The 20758-nt window shown below is 38.1% G+C and overlaps 1 protein-coding gene across 1 annotated transcript in view; it reads left to right on the top strand.

The window, feature by feature from the left end:
* pik3r3b (phosphoinositide-3-kinase, regulatory subunit 3b (gamma)) overlaps positions 1–20758 on the top strand; it is a 161963-nt gene that overhangs the window by 35554 nt on the left and 105651 nt on the right. Inside the window, exons 3-4 of the mRNA XM_015355569.2 lie at positions 16037–16132; positions 18424–18501. Of these exons, the coding sequence (XP_015211055.2) occupies positions 16037–16132; positions 18424–18501 (174 nt within the window). The remainder of the gene's footprint in view (positions 1–16036; positions 16133–18423; positions 18502–20758) is intronic.

The following is a 20758-nucleotide window of genomic DNA, read 5'->3' as shown; positions in this document are numbered from 1 at the left end:
CTGTGATTATCGCCATGGTCCAAACTGCTGCACCATTCCGTGGCTGTTGGAGTATTGAAGGAGATGGAGATGGAGATCCTGTTATATGTTGGGCTCGCCTGTGTTAATCATTTAATCTTGAATTTTAATCTAGAATTCTAGAATTTTAATCTATAAATGTAATCTAGAATTTTAACTGTGGCTATAAAGCTGAGGTATGAAGGTATGAAGACTTAATGGATGGTTCATCATAGATGTTTAGAGTTTCACACGCAAAATAGAATTGTTGTACATGTATTTTACATACAGTACTGTACATGCCAGATACATACAGTACATTATACTATGTATGTATTATGACCATCAAGTTAATTTGTGTTTTTCTCATGGATCATAGTGATTTTTCTGCTTTCTTCTTTCTTTGAAGAGTGATTCTCATAATGACCATAAGCCAGTGTCACCAGTCAAGATACAGCTTTGCCACACCGATGAGTCCTACAGAGCGAAAAACATCAGCCTTTGGCTACTTGACTGAATATATGTGAAAATTAAATATGAATATAACTAAAGACTGAATATGACTGAATATAACAAACTTTTTAGATGATTACATGGACATTCTATAATGTTCACAACAGTTCAATTTGTTAGAATGAATACATTTCTGTACCATTTCAATACACAAAATACCATTACGTTTTATATGCTGTAGTATCCTTATTCATATGTCTTGTCAAAAATAATATGATTAGTAATTTTGGTTATGAACATCCATTCATTCATTTTCTAACCTCTTCACTTCAATTCACGTGGACTCCCAGGAGCTAGTGTGGGAGATGGAGCTTACAGTATCTTGGCAATCAATATGTGCAAGTCGAGGTGCACAATGGACAGGACACCAGTCCACGCAGGGCAGACACACACACACACACTCACACCAGGACCAGTTTTCCCAGAAGTGAATTAACCTACCAGAATGTCTTTGGACTGTGGGTGTGTAACAGGGCAGCCAAATTTGATTTGGGAAAAGAGGATGGAGCTGGAGGGCGATCATGAGACATTCCAAATGCTGCATTCTCATCAGGAAATTAAGGAATTGACTAAACGAGTAGACACCAATTCCTACAAAAGACAGGCAGAGTAGAAGAGGGTTATCTACTCAGACTCTCACAAGTGTCCCTGACAGTAAAACTTGACATTTCAGGGTGAGATCAACTGTGACACTGTGGAAAGGATTTAAAACATACTGTACAGGTTAGGTTACAGTATGTCTACGTTTTCTGATTAATAGTCTCGATTGTAGCAGTGCAAGCCAATTTTTAAGAAAGAAGATAGTATTTGGCGGACTGGCCAAATGGGTTCGACCAAGTGAGATTTCCATTGTTACTATTTGTTTAAAGGGAGAACTAGACATGCTAAATTCGAACTAACAACAGGTTGGAAAGGTATCATTACATCAAGGTGGTTCCACTCTTAATCTACCTGTTAAGGAGGATCTGTCAGAGTGACGAAACCAGAGAACCTAGAAGAAACCCATATGAACATGGGGAGAACATACAAACTCCAAGCTAATAGAGCCCTAGGTTGAGAACTGAACCCAGGACCCCAGAGTTGAGAGGCAGTAATGCCAACCACCGCACCACCATGCTGTCCTAGTTAAGGTTTATTTTTTTTAAAAAGTTCAGTGTTTTTAAAAAAATTGACATGGTAATGTGCAAATCTTGCCAAGATTACAATGCAACTCTTACTTTTGTTTGAGTACGTTCTGCAGAAGTTGCTCTGCAAAAGAGTGTTTATTATCAGCCTGCAATAAGGTAAGTGTATTATTAATATCCCAACCACCAAAATTCATTTTAATTAATTAATGAGACGCTTGAAATACAAAGACTATGGCTATCCTATGGGGGATATGGAAATATATTGAGAAACCTAGATCAGAGGAATAAGTAGATCTGGGCCAAAGAAGTCTGACATCAACAACGAATGTGTTGTCAAAGAAGCCAGGCAGAAACACGCGTGAGGTTTGATGGTGCTTACAATTACCATCATGTCACAAATAGACTTTAACAAAGAAATGTTCTAATTTTTCAAACTTGCCCTTTTGTGTAGACAAAACTACTTCAGTTTTAAACCAAAAATTAATGATTTGTGTGTGGATGTGCCTTTATCTGCAAAAGTTCTTCCAAATGCATTTATTTCATGACAGAAAGATAAAAGAAAACACTCTAGGCCATTTTGCATGCCATTCACCATGGGCTATAAACAGCTGAGAAGTGAATAAGAAGTACACAAAATAGCCAAATGTGTATCCATTTCTCATAGACCTGAAGTGCAATCTCTTTGTCCCTGTCTTTGCAAATATCAGAAAATGGGTTCTAAGTCATACGCTAACGTTATGGGTGATTGGACTGTGGAGCTGAAAGATATCTGGCTGTAGTGGAGGTTTGCTACATATGGTGTGTGCTCCCTCTGAGACATACCTGAAAAAAACCTACCTTAAAAGTGATGTCAGTTCTACCACAATTTTCCAGGCCATTGCCTTGCCTGAAAACCTTTAAAAATGATTAAGTCCCCTCTTCTCGTCAGGGTGAAGTCACAGACAGTGTATCATATTATTAGGTCACTTTTTTATTTTTTTAGGAATTGCCACCTGGAAATCACACTCTCCAACCCTTTGGAGTACAAGGTTGTACTTTTTTAGAGAGATGCTGCATTTTATATTTCACAGATTGTTGTCTACAGAAATGTTTTTTTTTACAAATAACCAAAATGTTTGTTCACAAGGCAAACAGGGCACTGTCTCCTAGATGCCCTCCTAGATGGTATGCTCTGGCTAAAAATAAGGTATAAGGCAGATGCAAACACCTTTAATAAAATAATACAAATTAATAAAAAAACATGGTTATTTCATTAGAGGTTATCCAAATATACTAGCACCTAACCAATACTGAGTTGTTGTTTTTTTGTAAATAACATGGTCCTATGCTTTCCCCATGGCTAAGCATTTTGACAGGAGAGACAAAGATAGGAACACTGCATGGAAGTACTAGGGTATGCTCTGGGGAATCTGGTTAGATCCGAGCTAAGTGCTGGAGTCTTTCTGCCATGAAAGAACCAATGGATTTGCATAATCTCTTGTGTGTCAGACTGAAAGGCGTTCTCAGTGCCCTCAGTCTCATACCTCTTAATTTTCATATTCATATTTGGGGACTCTGTCTTTATTACCTTGGGGCCTTTGGAGCCCAGGGCTTAGAATGGCTGAGGTTGGATTTGACATAGAGAAGTTGCTTAGGAGTAGAGTGCTTGTGACCTTGATCAACAGATACTGTATACACACAGTCATGCATTCACACGGGCACACATACCACATACTTATGCACCACAAGATTTAATGGTATATATCCGTAATCTGGGATAGAACACAGATCTGTTCCTGGAAGGGCTCTGTGCATCCAGAAACTCTTATTTCCTTCCAATTTAAAGAACTGCTTGGCTGTACTGTGTGTAATAGTGTGCCTCCCAGAAGTAATTAAATGAGTCCAGCTTTAGACATCCCTGAAGGGGATATTGTAAGATCTTCCAGCACAAAATGGAAAAATCATTGCTGGCAATGAGACTTGCTGCTCAGGTTCAAGTTCATCTGTTTTCTTACTAGGCTGGGCACCTGATACAGGTATGCACATCTTTATTGAGTTCAGTCTTGATATTCAATCCTTTTTTCCACAAAGCATGGACTGAATGCAGAGATAAAACAATACTCTCATTTCAGGTCTGTCTGAGCCTTATAATACTTTCCTGATGTGATTTATTCATTACCTCAGAGCTGAGGAAAGGAAATGTTTTGATGAGCAGAGCATCCCATGAAAAAGAACAGGCTTTAGAGTTAAGGAATGTATTGAAGTGCAAGAATTCTGTTTCTGGTTTTATCTATTGAATCTATTTTATTAGGTGAGTAAAATGTGAAAATGTTAAAATGTACAGTAGTATAGCACAAAAGAGAACAAAATGTGTTTAATAAATTAACATTAAAACATGATAAATATAAAGAAAGGAATGTTTTATTTGTATTATTGTGTTCATGGCTTTGACAATGAAATCCATTGACACCCTTTTTATTTTGGATTTGTCCAAAAGAAGCCGCTAGCTGTTTCTGACATTTTGACTATTTTCTCAGTGGCCCTACACATTGCATTCACCACAGTTGTCTGTGCTTAAAACACACTAATGAAACAATGACCCACACATTTTGGGGACATTTCTTGTAACATTTCTGCAAGAATCTATCACTACATCTTTTAAAACTGGAAATATGTAATCTACTTTAACTGAACAATTTCAAATTAATCCATTAAGTGACATTCTGAATGTTAGAATGCTTCCATTCTGATATAATGTAAGCTTCATTTTCTATTTGACTTGGTTCCCCTCTCTGGTGATAAATTATGTATTTTTTGTATTCTGTTTGACTTCAGGCCAGAGTCCTGATTTAACCTCATTTAAAAGGCTGATTTGGTGACCTATTTATTTAATCACAATTGATTTTCAGTTTTCATTGTACATAGTTAGATCTGCTTGGCATTTTTCTGTGTCCTTAGGCAGTCAGCAGACAAATACAGCTATTGGCTTAAGGAAGCATTGTTGATTTGATTGCATTGTGTCCAGAGTGCAGACCTGTAGGCTATTTAGGATATCCTCCAAAAGATAAGGTTTTGGTGAAAAGGTGAATTATAATTATCTTTTGATGACGGACCACAAACTGTAGGTGTATACAGTATGTGATCAGCTGTAATTTAAAAAATCACAATTCTGATGGTGATCCAATTAGCACAGGCTGCATAATCTGGAATCAGGAACAGTTTTAGTCTTACAGAAAAGTAGGTCAAGAAATATGAAAAAAATATTTGATCTCACTCCCTTCATCCTATTTAACATCTTCAATTGCTGAAAGAGCAATTCTACAGTTACAAAGGCAATCCGGAGTCCTTGTCCCCAGTGTCACTTACTCGGCCTGAAAAGGAAAGTCAATGAAGAAGAGCCTGAGGCTGATTGTCAACATCTGGAATAACCTCTAGTCTTTCATCACAATGCGGCTGTGTGAAAATAGTATCAGTGTTCATTGTTTTCATCGTTGTTTAAAGCACTTGACTGCTCATTGATGTGCATGCCCTTCCCCTTGACAGTCACATGTCTCATTTAGGTTCACTGCATGCAATAAAAGATCTTAAATAAAATAGAGGAAGGCAGCTTCTTAAATAGCTTTGGTTAGATAAGCCTTGATAGACTGCTGTGCCCCGAACTTGCTGTTTAACAGGTTAGCTTAGAAAAAGATCAGTTTGTACCTGTCATGCTTATTAGATAAGAATGGATCTTTACCTTTATATTTATTCCAGTCTTAAGCATTACATTTCAAGCATTTTGTCCTTTCATTTTTATTTAGTCTAAAGTAAATCTGGATTCTGCTCTGTCTTGGTGATTAACCTTACTCTGTATGTGCATTGCAAGGCTTTGTGGTGAAAGCCATGGGTTTAACTTACTCAAAGTCATACTGTGTATACAGTACTGTCCGTAGTATGGACCAATAAGATGCATGCAGCTAATGGAAAAGAGCCATTAAAGGGTAACCCCATATTCTTACACTCCCATCAATTGACAGATCAATCAATATTTTTAATATTGTAATGGGCAGTCCCTCCAGTAGTACATGCAAATCAGCAGTGTTTCTTTCTCTATGTGTCTGGACATTTTAGAAACAAAGTAATGCGCTTGCCTTCAGAACTGGCATTTGCCAGTATCCTGTATAAATCCCTATGGGAACCTGCTTACCCCTGAGAGTTTTAAAATTATGTAGCAGGTTTTCATGATGAGTAGCAAGTCAAAGAGATTTGTAATGTCCAAAACCAGATTGTGCACCGTCTGGAATGACAGTCTATCTCAAGCCCTACATATCCAAACAATTCAAGGTAGTGTTTTTTTTGCCCTATTAATGTCCATTGCACAAAACAAGACAGCTTTGAAAACTGGAGTTTTTTCCATTTTAATATTTGTATTTAATCTGAAAGCAGCAGTCATCTATACAATGGTTTTTATGTGAAAGAAAAACAAAACATGACTGAAATATTGATGAGAACGCCATGTGTGTATTCACAAGATGCTGCCAATAATAAGTTAAAATAATCAATAAATGCAATCTTTAAAGATGTGCATCTGAGAACCACAGGGACATACGACTGGGGGACTGAGTGTCAGTTTAAATTCAATGCAAAATGAAGAGCAGTTAGGTCATCCTAGCTTAATGTATGCCAGCAGCAATCAGTCAATGTCTGTGTCATGCTGTCCAAGCCTCGAGCATTCTCATGAAGTAATGCCTCTTTGTGGCACTCCAGCTTCACACAACTTCAGTGCAATGGCCACCTGGATAGAATAATAATAACATTGCAAAGCAATAAAAAATAAAAATAAAAAAACAACAGGACATAGCTGGAGGCTACAATTATACAGAACAAGGGTGTTTAATGGGGTTTTGATCTTTATTTAGAACCAACAGCGTTCTAATTTATCGATGTTCTCTGTTCTGAGGTGAGTATAATTTATGCCAAATGTTCTTGAAATTGTAAAACACACTGCTAATGGCACTTACACACTGGGAAACAACTCTTCCAAATAATTATAGGGTTTAGTGGTATTCTGGTCACAGATTCTTTTTCGACAAGAATTATAGAAATTGTGTTGCAGCTACTGTTCTGTGTGAACAAGGGTCTGAATGCTCAGTACATGTTGAGTAATAATAATAATAATAATAATAATAATAATAATAATAATAATAATAATAATAATAATTGCTTACACTTATATAGCGCTTTTCTGGACACTCCATTCAAAGCGCTCTATAGGTAATGGGAACTCCTCTCCACCACCGCCAATGTGCAGTACCCACCTGGATGATGCAACGGCAGCCATAGTGCGCCAGAACGCTCACCACACATCAGTACATGAAGACTGATTAGCAGTTCAGCTATAATGGGGATCAATCACTTAGTTTTTCTGAATTTCTCAAACTTTGGCCTATATATTTTAGAATGTTACTAAATAAATGATGCTGAAGAGCCTGAAGGGAGATCAGATGCTTGTTTGTCTTTGTGTTTGTATAGTGTAAAAAATGCTCTGTAGTAAAGTATAAAGTATAAAGGAGACTTCATGGTTCACAAAACACAAATAGAATTGACCATTATTGTAATTCAAAAGAAGAAAACAAGCTTATTGTTTTCAATCTTCTCACAAGCAAAGAGAACTGTGTATTTGATAGAGCAAAAGAGCACTTTTATGCATTTTTTGTCCACTGCTAACTACTGGCCTCATTTATTTGTCCTCCATTGCATAACTTTGTCCCTGGCATACCATTGAACCGGTCAACACAAATTACATTTGAGTTAAGACTACCTGTGTATAATGCCGCAGCCTGTTTTTATATAAGCCATAAAGAAGACTGCAAAGACTTCTTAACAAGTCATACATTATTTATAGAGCTGTGGGTGCTGCCCTACATTTTGGTTTTTCATAATGCTTTTGAATGTTTTAGCAGCCACAAATAGTTACAGACTGCTTTCATCTCCCCCTTTTAATTAAACATTCGTCAATTATCAGCTAAAAAATTAGCTATTCTGAATGCATTGCATTCAGTGCATTTTGTGCTATTCTTGTTTTATTCTGGCAATGAGAGACATCTAATAAGTTTTTGTAGATACAGTGAAAATGAGCAGTAAGACATTAAAACACCATGACTGTCCATAATTTCAGACACAAATGACAACACCCGAAATAACATCTTACAAGAAGAAACTGATTTCCTATACTGTATGTTTGTCAAACCATTTTTTTTTACTCAGCAGCTCTGCTAACATGAATTTCTGTATTTTATGTGCCCATATTTTACATATAGTATAAAGAATACTTCAGCTTGGTCTTTTTTGTGCATGAACAAAAGAAACCAGGAACACAGATACAATTACAATGTAAGTGTTTAAATCATTCTATGAACAGGGAAAGAGTATTTTAAAGCACATGGAGCCTGATGTGAACAAGCTGATGTGAACACTTACATCTCACAATTGTAGCTTCTTTCTTTAGATTTGCTTTGGAGGACAGTGAGATGGAGATTGTGTTGCGAAACGGAAGAGCCGCTGTCCGCAGTTAAAAAGTAGTCCCATAAAATGGTCAAGATGGCTGTTTAATGCAGCACAGAGGACAGTGTGGGCACAGAAAGCCGCTCCTTGTTTTAATTGGAGAGGCATGTTTACTGAGGCTAAAGCTGGCGTCTTGTCTTCTCCGCCCATGCAATCCTCCTCCCTATTGGCTAGAGGATAATAGCAGAGAAAGGGCAGGGACTGTTGAGTGCCAGGTGGTTGCATTTTGGGAAGTCCCGCAGTTGACCTCTTTATCAAGCTGTATTTGGCATCTCCCTCTTGACCTGCTCTTTCTGGTCCTTTTCTTCACAGACCCTGATGAGGAAATCAGTGCAGAGACTGATGAGGGGTGTTTTTTCACTATGAAACATTCTTACTCTTATGGTTGGTATCTACTGTAGGAAGGCTTTTAATCTCCTGGACTAAAGGGCAGGGACATAGTTGCCATTGTGCTCCATGGGAATTCAATAATTCGGTTCATTAATTGCTCAAGTTTATTTTTTATCCTTTTTTGTTTTAGCAGACTATAGTTTTAGAGTTCAGCCAAAGGCTGCTCTGCAAGTATGCAGCAGACCCAGAAACGACCTTTGACAGATGCGGGAAGCCAGCTGGCGAGGGGAGAAAGGTTGTGATGCCAGGATGGGCGAGAGTTCTCTCCTAGCTGCTGCAACCCCACTGAGTGCTGAGCTTGACAGGCTGGCCAAGACTGACACTGAACATACTGAAACACTTCAGCAATGCCACACATATTTTCATGCTTAATTTTCTATTGTGCAACACGAAACCTACTTGAGTAGAATATTGTGAGATGCAGTGACATGTGACCTGCAGAAAATATAAGAGTTCATGATTCCTTTTGGCACTTTTTGTTACCGGCTGAGAATGAAATGGCAAAAAGTGAGACAATACATTTTATGGGAGGGATGATAGGAAATGTGTGTCTGTGAGGCTATGCAAGCACACAGACTAGACACACAGATTTGCCAGTTTTCATCATGCTGGGATGCCGCAACAATTCAGGGGAATAGGGAAGAGATGAGCTCCGGCAATGTTGCAGACAGGCATATGTCAAGGTGAGGCTGCTTTGGCATTTTTGGTCCATCTGTTTACCCTGACTAGACAACAGCAGCACAACTGACTGGCTGAAAACATCTGTCATCAACTCCAATACAGAGCTCCTACAACGGTAAAGTCACAATTCAAAGTCATTGGCAGTTATCAATGGCAATTTTTGCAAATTCTTAAATGGAAAGTCAAATACTCTTTATACATCATCATAGACTTCTCATGGATACTGGAAGAAGGTGTTTTCTGAAGAAATCAAATTCTTTCTCTCATTTGACACCGTTACAGCAAAAAATAAACCATTAATGGTTCCCTCTGGTCTGTGTAATAAGTGATATTCTGATGGCTGTGGTACTGCTGTGTAGGTGGCCATAAATACTAAATTTTGGAGTCAGCATTGATTATTATGAACCTCACTACTAACAATATACAACCAACATTTTGCGACCTACACCCCACAAATCTTTAGAGAAATAAAGCACATCTGTGCATAGATAAAAGAAAAGGAATTAAAAGATTTTCAGAGTTGTATACAATTTTCTGTTCCAATCTTGGATTTAAATTCTGAATACAGTTTAATAATTTATTTAAAATCAAGATGCCACTTGCCAGATTAATTAGTTTGAAGATATACTTTTGCACTATTGTTTTGCATGCAATTGCTTTAACTACTGACATTCCTTTTGAAACACTCTAAAGACTCAGCATCCACATTGTGTCTTAGGTGTTTCATCCTTCTGCATTACTGTAGTAAATCATTTGTAAGAGTAAAAGTAATATTTTTACATATTAAATACAATGTTGCTTGTGCAGAAACTGACCTGCCTTGCAGAAAGAAATCTTTCACATACTGTACAGTGCTTGGGGGAGCAGGAGTTTGGAGGCAGAAGAGTCCTGCCGTGTTCTGCTGCTTGTTAGATTAATACTACCTCACAGCAGGGGAGCAGAACTACCCCGTGAGAGAACAGTCTGCAGTTGGAGGCAATAAAATAAGTCAGATTTGATTTCAGAGAAAACAGAGTGAAGTGGAGAGAGGAAGGGAAAGAATCTCATTCTCAGCCGTCAGAGAGTTGCTTTCCTTGCGGTGTGAATATGTTAAAGGTTGTGAGGAATGGGGTCACGGGTTAAAGAGTATTTATTGACAGGAAAGGTGAGGAAAAATAAAAAAATGAAGATTTAGTTTAATCAAATTAGAGTTGAGGCCTTCACTGAAGCAAGTGTGCACTATTAATTAGCAGAGCAGGCGGGATGATGGGAGACTGACCTTCTGTTTGGGTGCTGCGCCACATTCATCCCATATCAAACTGATATATTGTTACTGTATATATTGTGATATATCGAACTGAGCCTGGGAGCTCAGGGAGTGAAACGTAGGCTGAAACAGTTGCAGATATTTTCTCTGTTGTAGTCCTGCTAAAAGCCAAAAACAAAGGGTGATCTTTGATCCTGGATTGACTTTTGAACCGCAAGTACAAATATTGCAGAGACCTAATTTTTCCATCTGAAATATTGTCAGGATTAACGTAAAACTCTGTTTGTAGAAAATCTGATACCTGCAGTGTTTTTCTCAAGGATTGGTTATTGTAATGCATTCAGTACTCTCTAAAACTGCCCTTAACACCTTACAATCTCTTTGAAATCTGACAGCTAGAATCCCCACTAGGTCACCTGCAAATCACATCACTCCTGTCTTGGGGTCTTTGCTATGGCTTTCTTCTAGGTTTCAAGTTGAGTTTAAAATTCTTCTATTTACATTCTACTCTCAACAATGTTTGACTGCTCAGTACTTAGCCAGTACTTGGTTGCTGCCCTCCATGCAATCTCAGCTGCTTCCTTACCTAAGGACTGGAACACCATCCCAAAGGAAAGAAGGGATTTCAGACTGTAAGCTATGTCAACTCTAAATCTTTTCATTAAGAAAGGCTTTTTTGTTATTGTTTTACTTTCTGTATTCTATTATATTCTGATTCTGGCTGGAGTGCTTACTATCACAGGTGTATTCTATCCCTATTTACAACTACAAGGTTTTAGGTGGGGACTTCTTGTAGTCTTGAAATAGTACTGTTCACAATGACATTGATTCACATGAAATAGAAATTCTTTTTGCTTTTAACCCATGTTTTTTTTTTGTTTTGGGAAATATATTATTGTGAGAGGTAAACACCTATAAGTACTGTAGTAAGAAGGAAATAACTGTCAATCAGACGAGAGTTGTGTAATTAATAAGTAACGGTTTAAACAGGGGGGTGATTATTTCTACATGTTAACTTCCTATTAAAGTTCTTAGTTAAAAAAAATTGATTTATAATATTGAAATCTGAAATGAAGAGACCTTTCTCTCCTGCTGTCCTAATCAAAGAAATGTGCATTGCTGTTCCTTAGCCTCAAAGCTTATAAAAGCCACAAAAGAGACTAAGAGCTCCTCCTTGTGAGATTCTGAGATACTGCATCTCTCAATAGGTTTTACAGTCATGCAAATAATTTGTTGCAGCACAATGAGTCAATATCATTCACATTCTCAATAAATTATTTTGTTAATCAGAATATTTTACCCAAGAATTAAACAACATAATTGAATTTACAAGTGCAGGTGAATATGATAGGCTATGATCGTGTTACGATAAAAATATTCTCCTAATGAGCAGCTGTTGTTTTTGTAAAATATTCTGGTAGATTTTTATACAGTAGAACCCTGTAACCCTTATCCTGAAGAGCAACAGGGCATTTTTATTTATATTCTAACCATGGTACTCTATTAATTAACAAATAGAGAACCTAACCTTGGCTTAATTAGTCAAAATTAATCAATCACTAATTCAAGGAAGGCCTTATACTAAAAGAATAGGGGTTATCTAAGATATAATTGATATTATTTAAATGATAGATACTTTTTTAGTAACTTCAGATTTATTATGATGAGAGATATTCTGTCTCCGTTTACGATGCAGAAAGACACGTGCCACACAAACACACTCACATGTGCTCACTTCTACACACACGCTCATAATTACCCACGAAAACAGTTCATGTGGTATTTAGGAACACGATGGGAAAATTGAAAGGGTAAAATGTGCACTTCATAAAGTCATGGCCTTTTAAAACCCCTAAAATAATAAATAATTTTCAGGCTATGCTGGTGAATTAAAAGAGCATATTGTGTGTGAGTGAGTGTTTGTAATGCAAACCATTCTGCTCCCTCCTGATAACTTGCCCTAGAGTCCCTCTAACTAAATAGCTTTCTGGTAAAATCCTGATCTTCCCCATAATATGCCATCATCATGCGTGGAAAAATGTTCCCAAGTTCTAGCAAGCAGTGCCGTGAGGACCTGGGGAGAGCCAAATAAAAGCCTGAGAAATTGGTTTCTGTCTTCCTAATAGAAGAGGGATCAAATCTGAATGACTAAAGCCCCCTCATAAAGTGGTGGGGGTATTGAAGCAGATACTGTATCCTGCACTGATGCATACAGTAAAAACAAAAATGACAGCATTTGAATGGAGTGTTTTATTTACCATAGGTGAACAGGTACATTCATGCTAAGATTATTAACAGCAGGAGCATGTAGCTCTCTAAATAAAATGCAGCCCAGCTTTTTTTTTTGCTCTTCTCTTTAAGGATCAGAGAAACATGTGCCTTTGGGTATTGCCTCAAAGTGCTTCATGCCTATATATGCCTTAAAAAAAGTGGATGTTTATGTAATAATTGACAGGTCTTTTACTTTGAATGTACAAGGAATTGGAGTAAATATACCACCAGAGCAGCCCCACCTTCCTTCACTTGATTTAATTTTTTTACAGAATAAAATCCTTTGCTGAAAGGAATTGTGTCGCCATTCAGCAATGTTAACTGAATTGCACCGAATTAAATTTAGTTGCTATGCACCTGATGCCTGTTATGTACAATGTACAAGGCCTTGCATTCGTCTGCAGAATAACACATCTTCCTTCTAGAATGTTCTAGTTTGACACCCAAATTTGAAGCTCATTATCACCCTTTGTTGTTTCCCTTTTTTATATTTTCTCTAGCAAATTGATGGCTGCTCATTTAGAGTGGCTCTGGGAGTCTATTCAGTCACTGCTTTCTTTCTGAGCAGTAGTATTAATGTCACTCAAGTGAAAAAAAGTAGAACACACAAGTTGGGTGACAACAAAGGGAACTAGCGGGCAAATTAAAATTCTTTTCCGTCTCTTGTCTGTTTGCACATTCATAACCTATCCTCTCTTCTGTAGAAATCAGAAAGGATGGGATTTGCAATTAAATGTGCAGTATGTTTTTGAATACCAATGTGCATCCATTACACATGTACTCTTACAATGCTGTTCAATGGATCTTGAGGTCTAAGTTGTACCTGCATCAAAACCAGCATTTACTTTTACAACGCATCAGTTAAAGTCTGAGAGATGTGAGACTTTATGATAATGTATTTAGTATTTATTTGATGCTATTAACATATTCGGTGACTTACAGTTTGTTATTGAGTCCCTCATACATATTTTCAGCTAGAATAAAAGCATTAAGTATTTTAATATACTGCACACTATACTGTATACTGAATATAAAAAGCAACACATTTTAGTTAGAACCAACAGCATTTGTTTAATTTTTAATGTCTCATAGTATACATAGGTCAATGTCCAAGCATACACATTTATTGTCTTCACCACACTGTTAAGCAGATAAATTGATTTAGGCTTTCAATTGCAAATTACAAGGAAGTGCATACAAATATTACTATTAATACACCAGTATGGGACCAACTGTGAGTAATCAATTTCCCTTAATTAGAAATAGCTGTATGTATAATTCATTGAAACACGATAAAATGGTGATTGAAGCACAATTTAAAATGGTGCCAAGATGACCATTGCTTTCTGACTTTCTTTTCTGTAGGGTTTGCACATGTTTATAATATAATGCAAATAAATAGCATAGCCTTGAAAATTTCCCTTACACTTATATTACAGTATGTGGGTGAATGAGGGAGAGATCAGGAATATGTGATAAGGAAAACAAAATAAAGTGAATGTGAGAATGGGTAAGGTGACATGAGAAAGGGGCCAAAGAGACAAATTATAGGGGTTGTGTGGAAACCAAAATCTGTGAATAAATGAAAAAACAATTTTGCTTTACTAACAAATTAGTTGATAATTGAGGACATGGGGAAGGTGTGAACCTAGTTAAAGGATACATTTAGCTTCTGATGTCTTTCTGGAATAGGAGTTGTTTGATCCATGTGCAAGGACATGGCTGGGGCAGGTAAAATGAGGAACTATCATCTTGGAAAGATCTTTGATCATCTCTGACTTGACATCTCTGAAATGGCTGGTCAGTATTTTTCCCATTTCACCAATGTAAATGGCAGGGCACTTTCAGTGAGAGCTGCAATAAATGAGATGACCGGACAGACCTTAATTCAAGAGCTATTCGATATACTGTACATAAAACAGCATGTTAGAATTATACTGTATCTGTCACGGATGTCGGAAAGGACGAACCGTGGAATGACAGGAGAGCGTAAAAGACCCTATGCGTAGTGGCGAGACAGGGGTTAGCCCGGGCTCAGCTGTTCAGGGAATGCCATATAGAAGCCTATGCCCTCAGGTAGTGGACGTGGGGTGACCTGGTGCTAGGCGGGTCTCAGGACATCCGAACGTCAGTGCTGAGCCAAGGCAGACTGAAAGACCCGGAAATATATAGTCCCAGAGAGAGAGAAACACCAGAAGGACAGCAAAGATCTGGAAATGAGAGAAAGGACAGAGAAGGAGCGCCCTCTGGCTGCAGAGGGCGTGACCGTATCAATGTATTTGCAATTCATATTTGAATACAATCATTTTTAATCCCCAGGTTTCAACTCCAAGTATTTAAAACAAAACACTAAAGGGTAAAGATACTGGAGAATTGATTCTTTTAGAAGAAATGGGTCTTCGAAATAGTGTTCCAGTAAATGTCTAGAATCTTTACAACAAGTCATTCCTGTTTACACTGCTGATCGGGAAGCTATAATGAAATGTTTTGATCTATGACGACCGAATGATGTACAAAAAGGAGGGTTGTAGACTTGCCACCTAGACTTTTTCTAAGTACAAACCTTTCTGTCTCAGGGGTTGAAGAGATGCAGGGAAACTAACAAAAGAAAAAATATGCGTAACCTTGGGTTTGGTTTGAATTTTACTCTGCTTGGAATGGGATGGGTAAAACCTGTTCGCACTGTAACTCTGAATGCATTTAATCTTTTAAATAAGACAGGAGCACCACAAAGGGAGCTAGTGATTGTGAATCCAGTCATATAGCCATGAACTTAGCCCTGTACACTGTATTACACAGTGGCTCCTTTTGAGAGCTAGGGTCTCTGGTGGTAAAACTCTGGCAGTAATTGGGCACTTCCACTACATTACTGATATACTCAGCACTGGTTTTTGCTAAGTGTTTACCTGAGTTAGAACGATAATATCCAACTATTGATCTTATTGTTTTTTATTTGTTAAAAATTAACACCTTAACACATTGTTTAAAAAGCACATGCTCTGAAAGGATTTATAAACACAAGCAATATGGAATAGAAAGTTTTAGTTGTACCAGGCTAAAATAGTGTTATTCTTCTCTTGCCTCTGTGAAAAACATATAGCTGATGCTTTCTTAAGGGTTATATATAGATTCAAAATTCCAGGGCTGGATTTTCAGCATGTGTCATGATTCAGACCCACAGCTTTGCTCCCCTGGAGGACTTTGCACACTACACTGTTAATCAGGCAGATCAGTGTTAGAGCGGTATTCCTAATCTCTGTGTTTTCTCCCTGCGATTCTCTTTTGACAGGCTGCTTGGGGCAGAGTGATGTTGCAGAACTATTGCCGCTTCCAGATCAGGCTTCCACAGTGGTGATGAGACTCACTGAGGCTTTGGAGAGACAGGGTAGGGAATAACTTTCTCTCCCAAGCTTTATTTACCGCAAGAAGTAATAATAATAATAATAATAATAATAATAATAATAATAATAATAATAATTTTACACTTCTATAGTGTTTTTCTGGACACTCCACTCAAAGAGCTTTGCAAGTAATGGGGACTCCACTCCACCACCACCAATGTGCAGCATCCACCTGGATGATGCGATGGCAGCCATAGTGCTCCAGAACACTCCCCACACATCAGCTATCAGTGGAGAGGAGCGCAGAGTAATGAAGCCAATTCATAGATGGGGATTATTAGGAGGCCATGATTGATAAGGGCCAATGGGAAATTTGGCCAGGATGCCAGGGTTATACCCCTACTCTTTTCGAGAAATGACCTGGGATTTTTAATGACCACAGAGAGTCAGGACCTCGGTTTTATGTCTCATCCGAAGGACGGTGCCTGTTAACAGCATAGTGTCCCCATCACTATACTGGGGCATTTGGACCCACATGGACCGCAGGGTGAGCGCCCCCTGCTGGCCCCACTAACACCTCTTCCAGCAGCAACCTTAGTTTTTCCCAGGAGGTTTCCCATCCAGGTACTGACCAGGCTCACACCTGTTAGCTTCAGTGGGTTGCCAGTGACACATTAAAATCCATTTACTGTACATAGTCAGACAGACCAAACCCTACACTAAGATCAGTTTATTTCAGCTGTGACCTGATTCCAATTGTGTTATCATTAAATAATCAAGACATTCCACAGAATTGTTACATTACCTGCCTCATACTAACTGTGCAACTGATTTTTTACAACCACAATTGACAATATCCAGCACATTCTCTTCGTCATGCTTGCCATTACTACACCTCCTCCCTGCATGCCTGTATTTACTGGTTCTCCTTTTTCTTGTCTTTTTCTACTTGACACTGCATTGCCTTAGTAAATTGGTTGTGCATATGAAACCCACCACCTGTCTACTAGATCCTATTCTGTTTGACTTCAATCCTGTTTTCCAGCCCTCTGCCCTAATATAATTAAGTCCTTGAGCAATGAGTCGTAACAGTGGCCTTTAAAGCAGCTTCAGTTGCACCTCTGTCTAAAAAACCCAAACGTGACTCTGGAAAACCTTTTCTTTCTGGAAAAAATTTTCTTCTGATATATAACTTTTTTTAGAACAGGCTATTGGAATGCAATTTAACTATCACCTCATTAAACCTTAATCTGGTAGCGGATAATTACACAGCACAGAAACTACCCTTGTTAAAGTTGGTAACAATCTTCTTATGACAGCTGATTCTGGTTCTATACCTATCCTAATTCTCCTAGACCTAAATGTTGCTTTTGACACTTAAACATGACATATTACTGTCTTTTCAAAGAGACTGCGTCACTTAAACTACAAAACTGCAACAATACTGAGGTCTTGCTTCTCGGCTCATCCCAGCACCTACGTAAAGCCAGTGCAGTAATCCTATCTGTGAATGGCACTGTGCTTGAATTTCAATCATAATTGAAGAATTTATGGGTGATATTTGATCCTGGGTTGACTTTTGACCCACATGTGTGGAATATTTGAAAAACATCATTCTTCCATCTCAGAAATATCGCTAGACTATGTTTTCTTGACTGTAGTAGAAAAGCTGTTAACATATTTGTCTTTACTGGAAATGGTGACAGCAATGCCCTTCTCATTGGGGTATCTAAATCCATACTGAATAAACTCCAATATGTTCAGAATTCAGCAGACAATATCCTGACCAGGATGCGTGCAAGTGATCACATTACCTTGTCTTCAAGTCCTTGCTTCCATTCAGGATTTGAGTTGATTTCAAAATCCTCATGCTCACCTATAAGGCTCTACACTTGGTGTGGCATCTGTGTACCTATCTGACTTATTATCTGTCTATTCCCCACTTCACAACCTTTGTTCATTTGACTCTGGTCATCTATGCAGTATGTCCCCCAAGCTAGTTTACATTCTATGGGTGACAGGATAGAATTCCAAAGCTCTGGAATTCTATCCTAAGGATAGACTCAAAACCTAGAGTCTATCAAATAGACTAACCCCTAACCCCAAAAAAGATTTTGAGACTCTAGACTCAAAACCTTTCTTTTCAGAAATCTGTTCAGAATGATAATGAGGAAAGAATTAAAACCAAACCATTTTCCTGCCAATCTTTGAATCTGATGAGTTTCTACAGCGTCCATATTGGAAAGCTGTGTAATGAATAAGCAGCTGAAGGAAGTGGATGGAGCTGCAGATATCCAGGAAATGTTATTGATTGTTTTTTGTGTTTTATTTTTAGGGTGGGAAAGCGAGCCCCTCTACAGAGCCCCTCTCAGCCCTCCTAGACACCCGGAGCTCAAACAGGCACTGGAGACAGGTTAGTTAAATCACAACTTCAATCCACCTGCCAGTTGAAAATCCCAAACCAAATAATTGACGATGACTGTTTAACAAAGGTAATGTTATTTTTTGCAGTGAAAACCTTTTGTCTGGTATTTGCATTTGCAGGTGTGGGAAAATCTGAATTTATTTCAGGTCCTAATCTCTTTTTTGTACGTAAAAACCCCCACAAAAACAGATTATTTTGATGTATGTTAAAATGGCAAAAACTAATGACTGTTGTATTGTTTGATACTTGTTTTAATTTAAATTTTAGCAAAGATTATTAATTACAGGGAATAACATCCCATAGTTTAGGTAGCTTAAATTTCTGAAGCCTGTAAGTAAGGCTAAGGAAACACATCTGCAGTTTTCTCTGACTTATAAGATTAAACATTCCCAAAACACATTGTCTAACTTATTTCAGTAATATTGTATGAATATTTAATGTCAATATAGACATATTTGTATGTATCCAAGTATACAGTATATATTGTCTGTTGCAATAAAGTGTAATTATTTAGGTAAACGTGCAGAATGATATGAAAAAGATGAAAGTGTAAAAGATAATTGGCACAACAAGTCATTCTCTCAGAGCACAGGTCAAGCATTATACTCCTCACATCGCCAGTTTAGGTCTGGATCTTTTTATTAGCTACAGCAAGTGTGATCCTCAAGGGGTATCGTAAAATTGCATGAGCACCCAGTGGCTGGCTCAGCTTACTGTGTAACTCCTGTAACTGAGCAGTAACAGTAACTGTGCACCAGCAGACTTGCAGTGACATCAGCAAGAGGTGCCCTGCTCCTCCAGTCAGTGCTACCTCTCCTGTCAGGGGCTGTGGACCTTCAGAGTGTGTCAAATGATGAAAGGAAAGCATGCATATCTGAGGAGCTTGTCTCCATGTCTAGGTTTTTCACCAAGGAGTAGAGGGGTTGCCGTGGTAAAGTCCGATCATGTATAATTCGGTGGGTATAAGAAATAAACTTCAAGTTTTCAGGGTGCAATTTGTAATGTTATTTTGTATGATCTCTGTTAAGTTTAATTTTAATGATGCACAGGATAAACTCTCCCGAACTGCTTTTAGCTTCATAAGACGGATTTGCTGTAGGTTACATCTTATAAAAGCTGGCAAACCAATTTAACATTTTCAGGTGACATGCTTGTAAACACCACCAGGGAGTGCTCTGGTTCAGCAGTTTGCAGACTTAGTTGTGAGATTTATAGATTTGTAACCGGAATTATTGTTGACACCACTGTCTCTGCAAATCATAGCGTTTTTACACATTTAAATTTCAGTTCAGAAAAGACATTGAATTGATGGATATGTTCATATTTTTTCCATATTTGTTTAACTGCAGCATGGTGGAGTTACACAAACGCACTGGTTCAGGTTTGGCTGACCGTGAGGGGAGGTGGTATTTGCAGTGGTATTCTGAGGGCTATGAGTCATCATCAGACAGCAGTCTACAAGACAGATCCATTCTTTCTAGAATGTACACATTTATCAGTGCTTTACCCAGTGGTTTACATACATAGATCTATAACAGGAATTTCAATCAATATCCGAGGCCACTGAGGCAGATTGAATGTGATACAAATGTGCACTTGTTATTCAGCAAACACACTTCACCCTCATCTAGCAGTGTCCAAGAAAGTACAGCAAGCAGAGATAATAAGATACTGGCAATGTAATGAAGTCAATTCATAAGCAAAATCACCACAGACCAAGTGCAACAGCATTAGGGGGTTGTGGGATGCCCTCTGATCTCTGCTCAGCTCTTGCATTTACCCTTCCACCCATCCTTGGTTAAAATAAGGAAGATTGAAATTGTGCCACCTCCCCCTATCTCCCAGCTCTATCACAATCCATATTTGCGCAGGAACTTTTCAAGTGGCTTGATGACAGTAATTGAACTGTTCCATTCCATCAGAATCTGATAAGATAGCTATGGCCCAGAACTGAAGCTCTTAAACAAGTAAATGACAGTCCCATTAGGAGAGGCAGTGGAGCACATCATCAAAAAGCTATGAATACGTCTCAGGTTATCACAAGTCCTGATTGAGCAATGACATACATGTACAAACAGTCACATAAATAGACTGTGTAGGAAAACACATAATTCAATATCCTTGTGTTACAAATGTACGTTTATATCTGTGGGAAAGCAGAAACTCTCTCTCTCACCTTGCATCGTTTCTTTGCTATGTTTTATGTTAGTATACTGTACCTAAGAACAACCCTACACAGAAAAGT

This window comes from Lepisosteus oculatus, chromosome 9 (genome assembly GCF_040954835.1).
Source record: "Lepisosteus oculatus isolate fLepOcu1 chromosome 9, fLepOcu1.hap2, whole genome shotgun sequence".
In the NCBI taxonomy this organism is placed as follows: Eukaryota; Metazoa; Chordata; class Actinopteri; order Semionotiformes; family Lepisosteidae; genus Lepisosteus; species Lepisosteus oculatus.
This window is presented reverse-complemented; position numbering and strand designations above follow the sequence as displayed.